Here is a 21,179-nt window from a genome sequence, read left to right on the forward strand (position 1 = left end):
ATATATTTGAAAACACAGACTTTGTATATTGGTAAGTGAAAATATTTGCTCCTTGAAGTACGACGCACGCTGACTGTGCTGCAGACAGCCATTCAAAAAGCACCCATGGTGTGGAAAGATCCTAATATAATACAGGCTACTATAATGCTTCCCGTCACAGCAAATCACAGTGTTTTGCAGCTATCGATGAATCAAGCTCCACAAAGATGCTCAGAGTCAGATTTTAAAGTAGGCATTACCAAAATACCATTACGCAGTGCTTCTGCAGCGGTTATCAATAGTCATAAATTGTAGCTTACAGCTTCTACACCTACATGAAGCTTCTTTTTCAAGTCCTGTAATTCTGGTCAAACTCCTCTCACAAGCTTTGGGAAAGAGAAACATTCCTTATCAGAAAGATAAGGCTAATCCTACTTTGCTTTACAGCAGTGTATTGGAAAACCTGAAATCTGTGGCATCCGGCCATTCTGGTGACCGCTGCAGTTGGTCTTTTTGGGTGCAGAAGAGCTGTGTTTCTTCTGGCCTCCATGAGAACACGAGTTCCCACACTGACTGTTTAGGGAACCGTTCAGAACAATCCTCATCTTTTATATTTAGTCTCCAGAGATGTACACGCATTTCCCCCTGTTACTGTATCAGTTCTCCTCCCACTACAAGGGTGCAATATCAATTGGCAAAGCTGACAGCAGCACACATACCCTGTTGCAATGTCATACCCTTTAGTGAATACATCCTTAAAGAAGAAAATGTTACATTCTGTCTTTAGGGCACAATTGAGTTAATTACTTGATTTTCTGTAGAGGAAAAATAAAAATCCTAAATACTCCTACTTCAATGGCAAGGTTTCAGCATCTCTCCTGAAAGTTATTTATTTTTACAAGTGATGGCTTAGAGATAGTAAGTCATCTCCTCAAAAGCACAAAAATTTAAAAAATACCCAGGTCACCAGTCCTTTGCCACCCTTACAAATCAGTCCAACTATCCACTGCCTCTTAGGGAGATCATGGATTAGTGTTACCATTGTTTACCCTCCTGTGAGCAAAGTGGCCTGAACTCATGACATTATGAAAATTTAAGACAACCAGAAAGTACTTCTTTTCTGTCTGCGGTAAGGTCTTTTCATTTCTGGGATGAACGATCTGGACCTGTATTATTGAGACAACAGTTCTTTACACAGGAGGAAATCATTAAGACAGTATGAAGATTTAATATCTTTTCAAAAGCCTGAGCCCCTACCAAGGTTCAGGTACTGCTTTCGTTTTCCAGTTTTGACATTTGACTCCTGTATGTTATTTTCTCACCTTTAACTCAAAGGGTATTATCTTTCTCCTGGAGAAATTTTCCCTCTGCAACGTTTCTATTTTTAACAAAGTGCAGCCTGTGCTCTCCACAAGAGAAGCTCATCGCTTCTGGGTGGCAGGAAAACAGCCCCGCTTCTGAGCCCCAGACCTCCCTCTGCCTTTTGAACACTGTTTTGATAAGGAAAAGGGCCCCCCCTCACAGATCATCGCTATGAAATGCACCCTGCATAATACAGCGGGGGACGTATCCGCACCGGTAATGAAAACTAGCCTAGTCCACGATTCTTTGCGGTAGATGAAAATAAATTCTGCAAGTTATGTCTTATTGAGCAAGACCTGTAGGAGAGCTACAGGAAACATATCCATAACTCTGAGTTATTCCCAGAGAGCGTGGTATTTTGCACAGGCCTAATCTAATACTATTATATATACTGGGAGAGATTTACTTATACTTTTGAAGAATATGAAAATGGCACAGTAATGACAGGGTAGCTTTATAACCTTTTTAAGCATCGTGATGAGAAGAATTTTAAAACTTTCTTCTATTGCATTTCTTTATTATGAAGCAATTATAAATCACTATGAACGTGCCAAGTACACAGCACGTTGATTCTTCTGGCGTGCTTTCCAACAATTTCTCCCTGCTGAGAATAAAAGGAGCGGGGTCTGGCTGTGCTGGAGAGCTGGCCATGTGCATTCTTATCACTCTCAGGCACTTCCACGAGACGACAGGTACATGATTGAGTTGGGAATTCATCACAAGCAGTCTGAATACAGCAAACAGCACTTTGCAACGGCAGTTTTGCAGATGGAGCACCGATGAGAATTCCTTTTCTTTAATACAAAGTGATAATGCGAACAGCCACATTGCTGACACTATAATAAAATTCTTGGGGAAAAAATGACAAGAATGTAGCTTCTACATACCTGTAACATTTCTTAAACCAGACACAGGCTCCACCTAGGATCAAATTTTGTGACAGACTTTGTGGATGCGGGGTACAGTATTGTTCATAAAAAAAGTGTTTTCCTTGCTAGGTGAAGGGAAGAGGCCTGTTTTCACAAGTGATATGAAGCAGGTGCTGTTGAAAGCCAGACTGACTCTCCATTAGGCGTGAATTAATAGGTGGGACTGCTAAAAGACAAAAACATTACAGCGCTAAAGGACAAAAATGACTGTTTTCAGTAAATGCAGTAATTTCTGGTATTTTACTGTATTTTTTTCCCCGTAATGGGAAGGAAATTTTAAGAAAAATTATATACCACAAATGAGGCAACAATAATAGCAGCATGTCTAAATATATTTTTAAAATGTGAAATGATATACAGGACAGCATACTCAACAAATCGGCTTATCTCTGCAGAACATATGGATCATAGAGACCATTGACTGCAACATGATCATTTTGCTTAAATTGTATGCAGTGATTATCCATGCTTGAAAATAAACAGGGGAGGGGAGACACATGCATTGAAAAATAGATCAACACTATTTTTAATATATGGACAAGAAGGGAAGGAGAGGAGATAAAATTGAGGGAAAGCTCTCCCATACCCAAATATCAAAGTTACTGATTGGATTGCAATTACAAATGCCATTCACTTGCCCTCTTGAATGTTAGTTTAAAAAATAGGGTTTGAAATTGTTTCAGGCAATAGCTCAAGTATATTAATTTCTGCTTTAAAAAACAAGGTCAGAGAAACAAGTATACCCTCTGCTCTTCTGCAAAACATCTCCTTCAGCAGGATCCAGCCTTGACTGACATATCTGAGCATGTTAGTAACAGTAGTAATGCCATACCAACACTGTTCCCTCCACGGCTTAAATCAGAAAGAATCTCGGCTCTGGCACTAAAACCAAGGAGAAAAGCTTTGTTTCCCTCCCACCAATGTTTAGGCAACAGTGGGCTGCCCGGGGAAAGGCTCAAGATTTTGTTTGTTCAAAATACTCAGGTAAAAAATATAACAAAGCCATTGGTTTTCAGTGATTCTGGTGCCAAATAAAAAGAGCAAAGAGGACAAAAGTCAGATGTAGCCTGGTCTGAGGCTCTATCTAGTGCTATAAAACCTTCTGCTCCAAGTGCAAAAGGCTAATTGAACTGCTCTAGGCAACAGCAGTGCTTATCAGAGCTAATTTATTTTGTGGTATATTATTGCTGACAGCACCTCAGCTACCAGGGAAAGTGCTAGAAATCTTTTCGTTTCTGTGAAAGGACATTTTGTCTTACGCAAAGGGCAGCATTTGCACTCGCTGAAGCTCTGTGCTCTGCGGAAGGAGCCGATATCAGAACCTCCACCCCCTCTGCAGGGGGGGGTCGAAGGTTTGTTTGGTCCTGGCGAGCATTTTGGGTTCAGGGCCGTGTCCTGGGTCCGGCTGGGATGGAGTTAATTTTCACACGAAGCTGCGAGGGGGCACAGCCAGGACAGCTGACCCGAAGTAGCCAAGGGGATATTCCATAGGGGATATTCCCTACCATATGAGATATAAACTGGGGGAGCTGGCCGGGGGGGGAGGAGGGACCCCAGCTCAAGAATGGGCTGAGCAGCAGGTTCCAGGTGGTGAGCAACTGCATCCTGCATCACTGGCTTCATATATTCTTTTATTAGTATTATTATTATTTCTTCTCTCCTCGTGTTGTCCTATTAAATTGTCCTTATCTCAACCCATGGGTTTCTTCTTACCTTTTTCTTCTGATTCTCCTCCCCATCCCACCAGGGCAGGAGGAGTGAGCAAGCGGCTGCGTGGGGCTTCGTTGCTGGCTGGGGTTAAACCAGGACAGGCCAGTAACCCGTGAGGAGAGAAATTGGGAGTGTACCGTATTGGCAGCTCTCGAGCAAACATGTTCTCTCCCTCCCCACTGTTCTTCCCCTCTCCTGACGTCCCTCTCAAAGATATATGCTGTAGCAGCCTACGACGCTCCATGCATTGTTCGAAAGTGCAAATAAAGGCACTGAATTCAAGAGGTGATCTGTGATATGGGCTAAATGAGGGCTTCAATTGAGTTTGTTGATTGAGCTAATCTGATTGAAGAAAATATCTTCCCACTTGTCTAGGAAAGGTCTGCATGATACAGTTTGACTGTAGCTTGCCAAGGAAATACTTACCCGGACTGTCATTAGAAATATTTGTAGAGACTGAACAGCCTCTCTCTACACTGGAGTTGCTTTATGCTCACAGAGTTGTTTCACATTAGTGATGGTTTCAAAATCAATTTAGTTAAGTTCATGCAAGAAGTTGCATGAATAGTCTTTCTCCTTTAAAAAAATAAAAAGCTTAAAATATGCCATTTTGAATTACTCAAACGAGACAGAAAATTTCAGTTCAATTAAAACAACCTACAGGTCTATGCCTGGATAATCTCATGTTTGATCAAGGAAAACACTTGAATCCACAACTAACTTTTCCTGATATCTACGTGTCATCAAACTCTTTGTATCATTCTTGACCCTCTTCTCCTCCCCTACCAAATGTAGGCTTAATTAGGAGAACTAAATGAGACCATATTATTCCAGTTAATTAAGTTATTCTGCAAAAGAAATGAAAATAGATTTATATAAGGAAAAAAATCCACCTAACATAACCAGACCATAAAGCAGAAATCCACAAGAAAAGTATTTTCCCCACTGCACCTGTTCAGTTGTTTAATATTAAAATTAGAGCTTTCTATTAAGTAAGGAAGAGAGGTACAGTCCTTTTACCTATGACACAACCTCTTCAGCAAGTTTGGGATATCTTTTAAAAAACAAATACTAATACCCTTATGCTTTGATTTTGTACGGATCACTTTCATACCTGCATTACTGTCAAAACTCTGTTAACAGCCAGACCCTCCAAAATACCCATGAAATCTGTACTTAGGTAATAAAAAAAAATATTTTTTTTCAATTTTTATCACGTACCCACTGAAGGCAAGAGCTCAGATATTCACCTTCTTTTAAAATATCAAGTGAACTTGGGCCAAAATTATTTCTTGCCCTTATCCCCCTCAACCTCACATTTCTACTCTTATACACATCTGAGCCCTACTGGACAAATGGAAAGACATAAAAGAAACACAGGAAAAAAATCCTTAAATATGCACTTTCTTTCTTTCTATATAAAATGATATGTAGAGAGAATATATTTATATAAGGGTGGGTGTGTGTATATATATATATATATATATATAGTTTACCAGAAAGAGCAAAAAGAAAGTCACTAAAATCTAAATTGCTCAATCTGTAGATGAAACTTGTATCCCGTCTTCTCAAAAGCTACTACTTACCAATGCCAGATCTCAGCATTCAGAAGCCATTTGGAAGTAGCTGGTTTAATTAATCAATTACAACGATCCCATCCCACCACTTTGCAGTACATCCAGAAGCTGTCTTCAGGAAGCCAGTCTGGACACAGAGAACTACGGAGGAAGAGGCTGGAAATGATCCGTCCGCCTGCCACAGCCAAATGATGATGGCTCAGCCTCAACGAAGAGCACAGAGTTGTGTGCTGGGCGGGATGGCCAGCGGCTGTGGTCTGCAGGGGACTGTCACTTCTCCATTACTTTAGAGATGACCACAATAGCATGCTGTGGCCAATAAAGGCTGGTTTCTTTTCACCTAGTTCAGAGACATGAGATGTTGTTAGGAATATGGTGCAGTCAAGGTATAAAAGCGCTCTGAAGGAGGTTGTTTTACTCTAACAGGAAGAAATAATCTTGTGCTATCCTAAATGAAGGTTTATGGCTTAATTACAGCTTGACTGTAGGGTTTTGCTTGAATGAGCTTGCTAGAAGAACGAGCTATAGAATCCATTAGTCCTTTGACACTGCCATCAGCAGCCTTCAGAAATCTGACTTTTCAAAGAAGTAGCGCTGAGGAGATAGATACATTACTAACCCGGAGCACTATTTGCCTAACAAGCGGGGAGTGAACATCTGGGCTAAAAGGACGCGGTGCCGGCTGTCATAACTAACGGCAGATGAAGGGCTGATGTCAGGAAAGCACTTCAGTTCACCCTTAGCTTCCACCTTGGGTGGCAGCCAAGGGGCTACCAGCCCTTGTGTGTGTTCATCGGTAGTGGGGTGGCCGCAGTCAGGTACTTAACCTTATCGAGGTCAGGAGAGATGACTAGCAGCCTTTCCTCTCACCTGCCACTCCAGGTGGGTAATGTGGGGACAACGTGGTTGTGGAGTTGCTGTTGCTACACTCGGGACTGGCCTGAGAGGTTTCACGCTGGCCTCACACGACCGGTTTCCAATGCGCTCCAGTAAAGCTTGTGCCTCGCAGGCGTGCGCAGTACTGGAGACGCACAGAGGCGAGGACGTGCCCTCCCAGAGCTGTCTGTAGCCATTACCCTGATTTTTGATCTGCGAGACAGCTGCACCTGATGCAGTAGGCCCTTGAATAAGAGAAAAGCTGCTCGCCACCATTAAAGCAGTGGAGGACGTCGGTTCGAAGGAGCCCCACAAAAAGACACGGTATTCGGCTACAGCTTAGAGCCCTGCCTGTGACCTTGTGTGGCACCTTCTCAGGCCCTGGGAAGGAAACAAGGGAGAGCAAAACTCATACAGGCTTATCTGGGGAATATCATATCCCCTTGCATGGGGAATATCTCATTCCGGGCATCTTGCAGAGGCAATGGGTGACCCCGTGCCCAGCCGGAGACTTCTTGCCAGTGGGTTGGTGCCTCTGCCTTACTGCAAACCTGTTGTAAGAGTGCGGCTGGACAACACGTTGCAGAATGGAGCTTGCTCCGTATTAAAAATATCACCCAGCTCTTTGGGAAATCCAGGACGTAGGTTAACAGGGGTGACACGGCGGTAGGACAGGCCTGCCGGTGAAGGCTCGCGAGGAGGGTGGACCACATGTGGCATCTGGGCAGCCCCTCCTGCCCGTGCGACCGGCCGCGGTGCTGCGTGGCTGTGGAGCGGGACGGCAGCGCCGGGTCCCTGCTCGCAGCCCTCGGAGTGGGTCGCCTTGCGGTGGGAAGGGAGGAACAGCTGAGCTGCACCGGCTTTCCACAGCCTTCCAAGGAGAGGGCTAGGATTGTGGATTTACGGTGTCGGTGCTATATGACAAAGAGTGAGTAAAGACTTTAAAAATCTTCATTAAAGCTGCACCTGCTGAACTCATGAGGCTGTGATAACGTAAAGCAGCAGCGAGCGAGCCAACAGCTCTTTCAAAAGCTTTGGTTTTACCGCCTTGTTCATAATCACAGTTACAACTCTGAGCACTTTGAAGCAGTCAGTAAAGTACAGCCAGTAAATATCTGCTCTTTAGATTGACGCTCAGCTTCTCTAGTCATCTGGCAGGATTACTCTGATCCCGCAAATCCCCACGCTCTTGCTGCAGGACAGCAGCCCTGCAGAAGGAAGGCTGCAGGATCTCTACCTTTTTTTATTTAGGACTACCACGCAGACTTAAAATGCACGGTGAGTTCGATACACAGCGTCGCTGCCTCGCACCGTGAACAGTAGCTGCTAAGGAGATGTGTACGTCTGCCTCCCAGCCGCACCGACAACAGCCTGTTTTCTTTTTCAGCCCGGTTTGGAAGTGACCGTCAGCGCTCTTGTGTAAACACCGAAATCTGGGTCAATTAACCTCGTGGATGACAACAGAGCATATTATCTGCCCAGAGCTGTAAGTGATCTGTACGACTTTCCGCGGGAATATTTGCCTCTCTGTTTCCCACTCTGCCTCACCACCGTTCCAGCCCTTTGGCTCTGGGTCATCGATCATCTCCTTCCACGACACAGAGGACACCCACCCATCACGCACGTGGCACAGCAGCTTAGTTGAATCTTTTCCACAAGAAAAATCGCTGAGAAGGAAACAGCATCAAGCTTTTGACTCATTGACAGATGACCCAACTACATCGCTGGTTTTAGCAAAGGCAATCGCTGTTTTTCCATCATACCCTATATGTAAACATATCGATTTTGGTTTAATGCATGTATACAGCCAAAAGAGGGAAAGAGCTTTATGGAAGGACTCTAACTGGCTTGATAGTAGAAGCCATTTTTAAATTTACACAGAAAATGCACAAATAAAAGACCCAACCCCCGGTCATCTTTCTCTCCTAAATATTTATTATGGTCTGCCTAGAAAAACAATTTCCATCTTCCATTTCCCTGAATATCTGAATTAAAATCTCCAGCAGTTTTCTAATCCCACATACTTTGTGCACATTGCAGCAACACTGGTTCCTGATCTAATCTGTTTTCCAGATAGCTTGCTTTCAAACAATTAGCTACATCAGGGCTTCTCCATAGCGAATCAATTGTTGATAGCTTTGGCTCAGCCAGATAGAAGCTTTTGCACGATGACATGCCTCTCAAAAGAAATCACAAAAAATGACAAATGGCTGTTACAGTAAGCTTCTCAAAAATAAATTACTGTTGTCATACCATGTAGCCCTTTGATTCTGATTTTGTTTGTCCTTTACCCTTTCAGTATATTCACCGAAGACAGAACAAGACAGACATGCTCCAGTTAGTTACTCGTTTTGGTAAGCTGTAATTCCTTGCAAAACTCCTTTGAAGTCGGTACTAATCAATGTGAGAAAGACTGGCAAAGTCCAGCCCAGTCCAAATGCTAGTAAGCTCAAAAAAAAACCCCAAAAAACCCAACCCGGAAAAAGAAACAGCAAATAGAGCAGTATGCTCATTACAATAACACAACACTTCATGTAACCTATGTTGCATGACCAGTCCAAGCCAGTCTTACCAGGTTCATAAACTTTGACAGTGATACATTTGGGCAAGGAAAGAAGCAGTACATACACGACAAGGGCCAAGTCTAGAGGAAAGCTGTGCTTTCTGAATTCACAGTGCATAAAGTAGTCTATATTTTTCACGAGTTTTTCCAAATACCATATTTCCTCTTTTAAGAAAAATCTTTAGGAAGCAAATTTTATTAGACTGCTGGAATCACATGCCACTGAAAGGATGAATTGAAGTAGTTCCCCTCTTTTGTGAAGTTACCTCTGAAGAGAAGCCACCCACCCCTAAGACGAAGCAGGAGCCCTGGGGACAGTGGCAGGCTTGTACAGCGAGCAGCGGAGGTTAAGACAACTGATTACAATCAATGCTGTTACCACAGCTTAACGAGCTACTGCTGATTAGCTTGAGTCCTCACGACTGACAACTTTTATTCGGCGGCTAAGGCAATTGTAATGGTAAGGTGTTAACTTTTACCCGTTTTCGTTATGTGTCAATATTTATAAATAAACACAACCCCTTTACCTCTCATGAGTAATCCCATGACTAAGTTTTGACTAAAATGAGTACAATGCCCCCCATTTAAAGTTTTCAGGCAATTATTGGCAAACACATTATCAGTTGAAGGCCATAAACATTTATCCAGTGCCGCTAGGCATCCTGGTGGCAAATCTAATCTTTTTGTTCTGATCAGTCCCAGAGAACTCATGACTTTTTTTCCCCTAGTGGTTTTACTGTAAAGATTTTATGAGTCTGTGAAAGGATTTGCAGGCAGCCTGGACATTTTTCTCAGTAGCCATCTGAGATAGCTTCTGCGCTTACTGCAGGGGAGCCGAGTTATCAGCGTGACTGCGAGTGGTTTATAGGGGACAGCCTCTGCCTCTGAAAAGTCAGCTGTATGCACGGAAAGTGCCTCTAAACACGCATGAGAAATTGCTACGTATGGACCAGGGAGTGAAAAACAACACTAAGCTTGCACTGAAGACATTCCTGTTAATGTCACGCTGTTTGCTTTTCCCAAACAAGATATCACTGTCGCACGGCCCTGCGCTCACAAGAGAGAGGAGACCCAGTTTAAGGACTGACAATAGATGCTTTTTTAAAACATTTTCTCTCTTTTTATTTGTTTTTTTTTTTTTTTTTCCTGATGGTTGCTACAAGCAAAGGAGGTATTCAGAAATGTAACTGCACGATACAAACACAGGCAGCAAACTAAGTCGATGGCATGAAAGGCGTATCTGAGAACACAGAGTTGACAGAATCGGAGTCGGATTTTGTTCGAGTCGTTTTCAAGATACTCTCGGCAATGATATTGTCATTAGGGAACAGTTTTACCTTCCCGTTCTGACTGTGTTTTGGTTCGTGCACGGGTTCCAGGAAAACCACCCGTTTCCCAGTGCTAGCCTTCTTCTCGTCGGCTGGCAGCTCCTGCGGCGGTGTGGAATTCAGTATGGATGAGTGGGCACTGCTTTGGTTCAGCTTCCTCTTCCTCCTCTTCGCCTTACATTGGCACGGACAGGGGGTCAGGTAGAGATACAGCAGTACTAAAACAATACTGGCTACACAGGCAGCAAGGGTGGTAAAAGCTGTATTAAATGCTTCATGAGCGTGGGACCTGTTGACTGTGAAATTGCTAACATTTATTCTAACCTCTATGGTTTCATTTAATAGTCTTTTCTTATTTATTGCGATGCAGGAATACAGCCCTGAGTCCTCCAGCTGGGCATCTGTTATCTCCAGGCTGCCGTTACGAAACACTTTAAAGTTGTCGGTCGCCCTGTCTGGCTCCAGCAATCTGTTGTCCGGACTAACCCAAACAAAGCGTGTGCCCGCGTCGCTGATTCTGCTGTCACAGTGTACAATCAGCCTGTCGCCAACCTGGGCGTCGTGAATAAACCCGAAGGCTTGGAAAGAGCTGTTGACGGTGCTTTCGGAGCAATTCAGAAAGTTGTCGTGCAGTAAAGGCAGTTTATTGTAACCTCTCGGGTCCGACCGCGACAAGCAGGTGTACTCGTTTTTGAAGTCCACCACCGAGCTGAAGTGCCTTTGATACCAGAAGATTAGCATGGCGTACAGCATACAGTCGCAATGAAAGGGGTTGCCGTGAAGATAAATTCCACTAAGGTGTTTGGCCGGCACTGAGCTCAGGCGCTGAATAGGCATCGACTGGATGTGGTTGAAGGAAACGTCCAGCAACACGAGGTCTGTCAGTTTATGTTTGCCACTGTACAAGTCCAGCGGGAAATGCGAGAGCGAATTATAGCTTAAGTACAGTTTCTGTAATTTGTACAGTCCTCCGAAGGCTGAAGGCTCTATCTGCGTTATCTGATTGTTGTACAGCAGGAGAACCTCCAGTGCCTTCAGCTCCTGAAACACAGGGCTGCCCAGAGTCTTCAGGCTGTTGGATGACAAGTCCAGGTACTTCAGATTCGGGGTTGTGGAAAAGCTTCCAGTGATAATGCTGCTGATGCTGTTATGGTTGACTATTAAAGTGTTCAGTTTCTCGAACAGCGCAGGGACCCATTCAGGCTCCAGAAACCCAATTCTGTTATAACTCAGATCCAGCCTTTTCATACATTTATAGAGATTTCCTGGCACTCGGGAGAGGTTCTTGTTGGTGCAGGTTACGATATCACTGGCACAGATGCAGGCTGCTGGACACATCCCCGGGGCGCTGCCACAAACGCTCACGGTGAAGACCAAGAGGCATGCCAGCCCTTTGCAGGTCACTTGAAAAACTCCAAGTCGAGTAGGAATTGTCCGCCAGTTTAAAGACATTGTCACTGTCTCTTAGCTCTCTCCCAGTGCTCCTTGCCACAGATTACATGTGCGGTTAGCTTTGCACTACTTGCTGTCAAAAGAGGGATACAGAGGTACAGCACATTAACATTTACGATTCATAGCCTGCCAGATTTCTTATGCATGCCTTTTGAAAAGTACAAGGAATTAATCCTTAATCTTTTGTACGGTTAATTATAAAATCTAGTTGTTCTTGGGTGATGTAGGCTTAACATCGGTTTTATGTAAACATGAAATTCTGCACTCATGGATAAATATTCACGCTACAGATGTGATATTTTGTCTCTTCAAAAACAATGCAATTATTCTTCAGTCTTGGACCAAGTAATGCAATTTCTGACAGTTCATTAAAAAAACCCAACAAACCAGAAATGTTCCTCTGTGGAACATGACTGGGCAATGGCATCCCCTACCTGTTTCCAAACCAACCCAGATGATAGAAAACTCCTGGTACAGAAAAGAAAAAGCCTCATCCAAAAATGCTCTATTTCTTTCTGGGAGCAGTTACAACACGTGTTTCTTCTCAATCAGAAAATGTCACACATTTTCAAGCAAAGAATTTTCTCAGACTACTTAGCTTTAAATGTCATATGAATTTCTTTCTTTTTTTTTCTCCTTTTTTTTCTTTAAACTCAGTAACTGATAGTTCAGGTAGTGAGAGCCTATTTTAAAAGTTATTCAAATCACCCAATTGGAATATTTTGTATTCTGCTACTTCTACCTTTGCCAAAATAACTGTTAAGGAGGAAATCTTCTATCCCTGGTGCCTACCTCAGGGGCAAGTTTGGGGAACTTTCAGTAAGAATAAGTCAGCCATTTCTCCAAACTTAGTAAAGGAAAAAAAAAAATTTGCTCACACTTGAATAGTAAGAAGAAACCCAACCATACTATTTTCTGAGAATATTTTAGTGTCGCTGTGGTTTGAAGCAGGGATGTTTGGCAGGGCAGTGATTCTGTGCCAAGGGGTATGATTTTTGCCATCTCCTAAGAAAACGTACACATACTTAGCAGAGTAATGAACACTTCTGTTCACTCTTACTCTCCCTGGATACCTGTTAAGAGTTTGTGAAGTAAATTCCCAGGTGAATCCACAAGCATTGATTATCCTCACCCCTTCGCAGCTCAAACGCGGTATTCAGCTCCCACATATTAACCTCATACTCATTTCTCCAATCTCGCCCTCCCATTGGTACAGCACCTGAGCAGGACAAGTCCCACAATGTAGGATAGAGGCTACGGCCGGGAGCTGGGAGACTGCCTGTGGGCAGCGGGAAGAGGAGAAAACAGCAACCTCAGACGGAGAGAAGCAGAAGAAAAGAAGTTGTTTTCTCTGATGAGGCCAGATGGATGAAGAAAGGATGAGTCTTGAGTACAAAAACATTAAAATCAAGACCTAAAGGGTGGAGGATGGCAGGGCAGAGAAGCAGCCAAAGGAGGGGGGAGAGGGAAAAGGAGGATAAGAGATGCATAGGGAAGGAAGGGCAAAACCAGAGGAGGAGGAGGACGCTAATGGAGCATCATCATCGTTACTAATGAAGCAACTGAGGAGGAGGTAGTTTGAGGATGCAGAAGTCAGTTAAGGCATAGGAGACCGGAGAAGAAGACGGGGAGGGTGTAAAGGGCTAGAAGAGGGTTAGGGAGAAGAAGGGCAAGAGTATCAGGAGGTGAACCTTAGAACACACTTCTCGGGAGAATTTGCATCTGCTACTTGGGAATCTAAGATTATCTATGCAGTTAATTAATATATGTGAAATGTACTAATTTCCGCTGCTCCTCAGTTCCTTACTCCACTTCTCTCTAATCCTCTGCCAATCTGGCAGGCTGCTGTCTTCTGTTGACGAGTCTACTCCTAAGTCAAGTGGTAGAGGATGTGCTATGAATCTAAAGAGTTGAGCCTTCTAATGACCCATTAAAAGAAGAAATATGAAGGCAGCAGGGTGGGAGAATTCAGCTTTCACAAAAATTTATATATACGTTGGCTTTAAATGTTTGCATTCCCCGAAACTGTATTAAAAGAATGGCAAGACTGCCAAGTCAAGTGCTCAAAAATTAAAGTGTCAAAATTGAAGTTTTCTGTGCCATTTTAGATTTTATCCACAGTCCTTAGTTAGATGATGGCTTAATTTTTTTCCCCAAAACCTTTCCTCACACTGTGCACAGGTTCTGAGGGAGAACCGGGACTAGAAAGGGTGATTACATCAAGAGCTCACTAAGTGCCTATACCTGAGAACTGGAGCATATCCTACCCACTGCCCCAGAATTCCCGTGAGATCAGGCAAATTACGTGAACCAGTGACTGTTGGAAAATAATGAACATATTACAGTCACCAGCTTGACACAGAAAATAAGGAACCTCTGCATACTGAGTTTGGGAAGAACTGCTCTGAGAAGTGCTGAGCTGAGAGTCAGAATGCTATGACTCTAGCTGGCACTTGTGAATGTAAGGGCTTCTCCCTGCTTCCCTCTCCATAAAAGGGATATAGCAACATAATCTTAACTATAGAAAGATTGTAAAAATAAATGGATTGATTCGAATGAAAGCTTAGTGTCAAGATTCTTAAAGTCTTCTGGGCTTTTACATCCTACTGAAGTATCAGACTACATGGGGTTTTCAGTGGGAAGTTAGGAACCCAGAGGAATTTTTTTTTTTAACCAGTCCTAAGCCACTAACTTAGTTGTTTTTGCTAGCTAGCTAGTCTACGGCAACAATTAATAGATACAAGTCTTCTAGAGGGTGAGACCTATGAAATATTATAGAAACGACCATCAGAAAAAAATTCTGTACCTCAATGTGGATTCGTATGGCATGCAGTATGTAGGGCACAATAGAAACACACTGACAGGTGAAAAAAGAATGTAATAACTGCTCATTTAGTTAGTACATCACACGAAGCACGGTTTCTGAAAAACGCATGCCATAAAGCCATGTGCATGAAGACTGAATTATAAAGCATCCACAAAATGGGAGACGAACTGCTGTTGCATAGGTTGCCTTTCCCACTAATATTTCAAGGCCTGATTCTGCAACCTATGCAGCCCAATTTTTAACGCAACTGCGCTTGCAAAAAGATGAATGGCACTTTCAAAAGTCAGCTCCTACGCTGAACATAACTGCTATCCTGGAGATACTCCAAATGGGACATACAAGGTCAGTGCTCAGTTTTGGAAGGGTTACCAAGTTTAATACACTAAATAACCTTGCATGTTTGTTTCTGTCTGTCAGAAACCCTGAGCTAGTCTGCAACCAAATCCCAAGGGCAGACCAGTGGCTGGTGTAAATCAGCATAATACCTTTGAGTTCTAAGGAGCAAAAAGAGTTTGCAAGGGCTGAAAACTGGGTTGTCCATTTCCAAAGCCCGTTGAAGTTGCAAATGCAAACTGTTTCAGACAACTTGCCTCGCCTGGCGAGGCACATCCAAATTATAGACATCATAAACTTACCAGGGGACACACAAGGCTATTGGGAGAGTAGCCTGACAAGCAGAAACCTTCTTTGCCATGCCCAACTCACAGTGCAGTGCTTACATTCCCAACAGGTTCTTTGCCCTTTTGGAGAGTAGGATTGTTGAGTTGCAACTTGCTCCTCAACCTGTGTTCCCCCAAACTTCTGCATAAATTTGACCACAGGATGGTCTGCAAAGCCAAGCATGTTCAATATAAATATTTATAAGCTATGTGATCATTTGAACTTACTCAAAATGAGTGCATAAACATTTCTGGGCTAGCAATATGCGCGTGTTAAGCGGCAAGGAAGAACAAAGACTACAACCGGCCTTATATTAAAAAGCGGCATTTTTGTTTCATCCCAGTAACGTTACTTCAGGTCTTAGAAAAGTACTACTTTACAAACTTCAATAGTACATATTTTCTCAAGACAGATATCGTTATTAAATACTATCAGCTAACATGTGCCAAACAGACTCTGGCTAAGTACTTCACCACTATTTCTGAATGAGCTGCGTAAATAGCTTTTTTTTTGATTTATAGTAAAGAGAAGGGCACGGTTGGCAGTTTTGTACTTGAATTCTTTTCAAAGAAATCATTTCTTTGTGGTGTTAAAGTGTCATATTTTAAGTTCATTGCCAGAAACACAGTACTCCCTGAGATGAATCATCTGTGCAGTAATGGTGCACATGCTTCTTAACTGTTTGAGAAGAAACACAGGATGTATCCTCATATCGTAGGGAATATTCCTTGTTGTCAGGAACAGCTCAATTGACTACAACAAATCAACTTGTAGGGAAGTTGAGGATTTGGCTCGTGGTTTTGATCTTTTTAATGGTGTGTTTGTTGGGGGGGTGGTTTAGTGGGGTTTTTTTGTTTGTTTTTTTGTTTTTGTTTCTTTGTTTGTTTAGTTTGTTTTTTTTTTTTAAGTAATGAGCCCCTAGAGCCACTTATGGAAAAGGGGAATGCTGGGCAACCATAAACATCCTCAACACCAGTTATCACTGCAAGATCAACTAAAGTCCTAAATACTCATTTCTATTTTCTCTGGGTTCTCTCTCCCCTTAATGCTCCATTAACAATCTCTACACGAGCTTTCTTTTCTTCTGTAAGTACCCTCAGAATTCTTGCTCTTTCTTCCAGGGAAACCTGTACACCAAGCTCCCTCTCCCAGTTCATTTGAGACTTTGCTAAAAAAACCCCTTATGTGCCACATCTCTTAATTTAAGCAGTGAATTGGACTGGAGATCACAAGTCAGCTGAAAGCTTTTGCAAACGCTACCATTAGTCTTTTCAACGTTAAACAAACTGGATTGAGAAATGCTTTACAGTAGGAATAACATCTTCCTGTACCCTGGTGTTGCAGATAGTCCCACATCTGGCTGGCACTTTCTGCACGGTGAAAATGCAAATATTTGAGCACAACCCTGCCGTACAACTGCAGGAATACTGTTGAGCTTCTAGAGAGCTCACACACAAGAAAACATTGAAGATCTCCATCCACCCTCCAGAAGGTCCACACCATTTCCACATCTCCCAGCCCTTTCGCTCGTGCCACATGTCCTGTGACCAACGACTCTGTCCCCAGGTCTCGCCAGCCCACAAGTCACTCACTTTGTACCTTCCCATTGACTTCCCGTGCCCACATAGTTGCTCTCCCCCTCTTAGCAGTCTACATATCAGATGAATCAGGGCTGGATTAATTAAATACAATAATACAGGAAAAGAAACAGTGATGGCTCAGGTGTTAACAATGTTTCCTCACAGCCCTTTTTTTTTGGGGGGGGGGGCATGGCATTTGACAAAGCTTTGCTCATGAACTCGGAAGAAAAAGCGACTGTTAGAATGGGGGTTTATTCATTTATAACAACAATATTATACAAGTACAATTATTCATGCTTTTAATTCCAAGTTTATGAATCCTGCTTGAGTACATGACACAGCCATTAATTACAAACAGGCTGGTGGCATCCTACATAATTAATCTTTCGAAATGTTACACTTAGAAGGAAGGTCTGCATAAACTTCCATTCCTTGCATGCGTGTGGGATGCTGTCAGAGGAAATATCCCAGAAGTGGCCACCTTACTCCAGTCTCCAGGCTCTCGTCTGCTTTTATCACCCCTGAGTGGGAAAGGCACTCTCTGCACCAAATCTGCCTGACAGCTGTGCTCAGCATTTCTGACTGAGCAGATCGGGATTACCCAACCACCGTAATCCATGAGATTTAGTGACATGATGGATCGGACAGCAGAGGCTGTTGGTGAGCTACATCTGGGTGATGTCTTGATACACTGGACTAAATCCCTGAACTGGAGTAAGCTGTGCTTGATGCAGGACCTCACAGTGATGAAAAAAAGTGGCTTTACATCACCTTTGCAGCAAGCTGATCCTGAGGTCAGGCTGCCAAATGGAGTGGTCTCTCTGGCTAGCACCTGGCCGGACCTTAGTAGTGCTGAATTGGAGACGAATTTGTCCTGGTAACCTTAGCCAGCTAAAACAACCTTCTCCTCCACTCATCCCTCACTAAAGATGGAATATTCCCTGAAGACAGATTTTTTTTTTTTTTTTTTTCCCCACACCCATGATAACTCACTCGGCTTAAAGAAAACTGAGACACAGATGAGCAACTGGGTGACGTACCACAGAGCCCGAGTTGGACTAATCATCATCAGCCTGTCTATGGCAGTACCAGCTACATGAAGTCAACACTGCAGCTCTTACCCCTCTTGAGAGAGTACAAGGGAAATCCGCATCAATGAAACAACCATGCATCCTTTTTTTTGCCAAGTTACTTCCTAAATCAAGCTGCACCCTAGCTTAAACCTTGCAAATGACTTCCAGTTGCTAAGGAGATCGGCAAATAATTAAGAAACAACAACAAAAACGCAACGATAAGCGGCGGTGCCTCTTCCAGCATCGGCAACCACTCTCCGCGCAACGCCACATCTTAGGAAAGTTTACTTGCCCAGCGTAGCATCCCCACCGCCTCCAAAGCCTTCTCTGACAGCTAAACTTCAAAGAACCCCCTTCCCTTTGCCTACAATTTTAGGGGGGGGAGAAATTCCCACCAGCTTCTCCATGGGGACAACCCACTGCAGCCCCCCGATCTCTAACCCGGGGAGGTGGGTGGGGGTGGGTCGAGGGCAAAGTTTGGGCCAGCCCAGCGGAGCTAAACCTGTTTGGGACTTGGGGTACCCACAGATCTGTGTGTGTCCCCCAACCTCGCCCGCTGCCGGGCTGCGCTCGCCGCCGGAGCCCGGGGGCTTCGCTTGGGAGGGCGGGGGGCGGACTATGTCCGCCCCCCGCCCTCCCAAGCGAAGCCCCCGGGCTCCGGCGGCCCTTCTCAACCCCGGTTTTACCTCTCAGGACCATACCCCCCCGCCATACCCCGGCAACAGGGGAAATATCTCCCCCCCCCCCCCCCCTCCCCGGGCCAGCGTTACCTGGAGCTCCCGGCGGTCGCTTCATGGCCGGGGAGAGCGATACCGGCCCCGCATATTCTTCTTTTTTACCGCCGGGAGGCGGGGGAAGGGGAAAAAAAAAAAAAAAAAAAAATTGGGATTCCCGGGAATAGAACAGAAACCAGGAACCCAGGGGGAGGAGGGAAGGCAAAGAGACTCCCGGTCCCAGCAGCGCTGGGGTTTTTATCCCCTCCTGCCTCCACCGCTCCTCCTCCTCTGCCCCCCCCCCCCCCAGCCCCCGGTGGGCTCCGTCCGCAAGCCGGCTCTGCTGCGGGGGGGGGGGGGGGGGGAGAGGCAGGAGATGCTGCTCGTCCCCGTTAAATGCATCCGAAGTGGCCGGGGGGAGCTGGAAGCCGGCCGGGGGTTCGGTGCTAAGGGGCGGGTGGATGGAAAAGGCGGCGGATTCCTGGGGGAAAAATAAGGCTCCGGTTCGTGAAATGATCCAAAGGAGAGGAGGCTCCGTGGGAAACGGGGCTGTGATGAGGCGGAGAGAGTCTATCGAGCGATACAGCAGGGGAGGGGGGGAAATCGCAACTGAATTGCCGCGGACGCGGCTTGTCGCGACCGTGGGAGCGGCTGCGAGTGGGGAAGCGCGACCGGCTGAGAGGAGGCAAAGCTGCAGCCGAAAGGCTAAGGACACCCTTCCCTCGGTTACACGCTGATTTTAACCCCCCCCCCCGCGAAGTTTCTCACTACATTTCCACCATAATTTCGAGTACCCTACATCTAGAGACCGAAACTGAGCCGGGGGTAGTTTAGGAAGGAACACAGATTGCGGATTTGTTGTCATCCAGACGTACAGTTTATGGAGTAATTCTCAGCGAACGGACTCGTGTGTTAAAGTTGGTGTAAATCACACTTCTTTTCCAAGGGCACACGGCAAAATGATTTTGAATAAGAAGGTTTGTGGCTACATGTAACGCTCAAGGGTCCTAAATTCCTGCTACAGGCAAACTGAAATCGTTTAGTACGGTACAAGGTATCTGTTAAAGATGTGATTCAATACAGATTGAAGCCCGGTGAGCTGTGGGTGATACTGCTGGTGATTTCAAAGGCGTTTCGAGCGCTACCTTATAATAAAAAGTCAGCTTTTTATTCATCATTCTTATTTCGTGTTGAATTTCTGCATTTCTGTGCACTTGGATGATACACCAGTGAAGTAAGTTTAATCTCCAGGTTATTGATTCAACATTGATTGGTTTCAGACCCTCCATTGGAACATTCAGGTGTCTGAAGAAGCTTGTTGTCTTCATTTAGAGTAAACCATTAAACTTTTCTAGTTGCCTCGACGTACCAGAATACTGGGTGAAATTTAAGCTGATCACAGTGCCAATACAGTCTGAGGAAGATGATAATAACTTTTTTAGTCTCCTTCCCCTGCTATCACAAGTGAAAATGTTGAGCCTGAGTTCTTCTTAAAGACCTACTTATGGAATGAGATTCCATCTATTGTAGCGTATGGAGTAGCTGCCCATTTGTATTTTGCACACTCTCTTGAAACTAAAATAAAATACTAACAATTTTATACTAATTAAATTTAATTTAAATACTAATTAAAATACTAACAATTTTAACTGCAGTTTGTTCAGACCTCGGTAGCATGGAACACTGGTAGGTGCAAAGTGACAGTACTGCTTGTAGCCAAGTTACTTCGATTCCAGCCATGAGATCTGGACCTACCTAGTGATAATTACTCTGGGGAAGGCAGGACCCAAATCACAGTGAAGTATCTAATACTTAAGGCAACAAGAAGTTTGTTTTCCACTTTTATTTTTCTCGTTAACGCTGACCGGGATTTGCTTTTTATGCTGGAGATCTCAGGGCCCAGATGCTCAAGAAATTGATGGGAGTTGTGATGATCCTTACATAGGCTGCTCAGCTTGCGGATCGAGGCCATCTGCCGATAAGCAGACTTTGCAGAGAAATCGTGATCCAGGGATGCATCGAATGGTCAGAAAGGAATTCAGAACCACAGGATTCTTGTAAGGCTGGAAACAGCTGGTTGTAAGCCCAGCAATTCTTTGTTCCCGCTGAACATTGACAAGTTTGCTTGCGGCGTGATGTCACCTAATTCATTGTGTTATTTCACAACAGAAAGGTGCTTTTGTCGCTTGTTACATGGTAAATTACAAGGAGTATTGTTTTTCAAAATCTAATTTGGATGGGAACAATCAGTAATTAGCTTTCTTCTACCAAATAGTACTGGTGTGAAAACAGTACCTATCCAAAATCTTTGTTGATCCCACATGGGCACAAGCTGTGTGAAGCTGACAGTACATTAATTAGGATGCGAAGCCTTTCTGTTGATAATCTGTACAAATGTAAGCTTTCTGGCATCACCAGTAGAGATTTTTATTGCGGAGAATTGCTGATAGCTGTCTGCTTCTTCCAAAACCATCAGGATCCTGCCTGTGTTTCCCTGCCCTGTACCAAACTATCTATTACAGTGAAAGCTTTTCAGTTCTTGTTTTCGTG

General features: G+C 44.1%; 1 protein-coding gene across 1 annotated transcript; it reads right to left on the reverse strand.

Moving 5' to 3' along the window:
* Positions 1-10,096: 10,096 nt before the first annotated feature.
* On the reverse strand, positions 10,097-18,785 carry AMIGO2 (adhesion molecule with Ig like domain 2). The gene is made up of 2 exons (XM_049813635.1): positions 18,687-18,785; positions 10,097-11,849 (listed from the first exon to the last, which is right to left on the reverse strand). Exon 2 carries the CDS (start codon positions 11,774-11,776, stop codon positions 10,211-10,213), a length of 1,566 nt encoding a protein of 521 aa, XP_049669592.1. The 5' UTR covers positions 11,777-11,849; positions 18,687-18,785; the 3' UTR covers positions 10,097-10,210.
* Between the last annotated feature and the right edge of the window lie 2,394 nt (positions 18,786-21,179).

The sequence above is a fragment of the Accipiter gentilis genome, chromosome 11 (assembly GCF_929443795.1).
Source record: "Accipiter gentilis chromosome 11, bAccGen1.1, whole genome shotgun sequence".
Classification (NCBI taxonomy): Eukaryota; Metazoa; Chordata; class Aves; order Accipitriformes; family Accipitridae; genus Astur; species Astur gentilis.

Excerpts from the sequence above, each read along its gene's own strand:
- AMIGO2 (XM_049813635.1), bottom strand. The coding sequence starts at position 11,776 with ATGTCTTTAAACTGGCGGACAATTCCTACTCGACTTGGAGTTTTTCAA.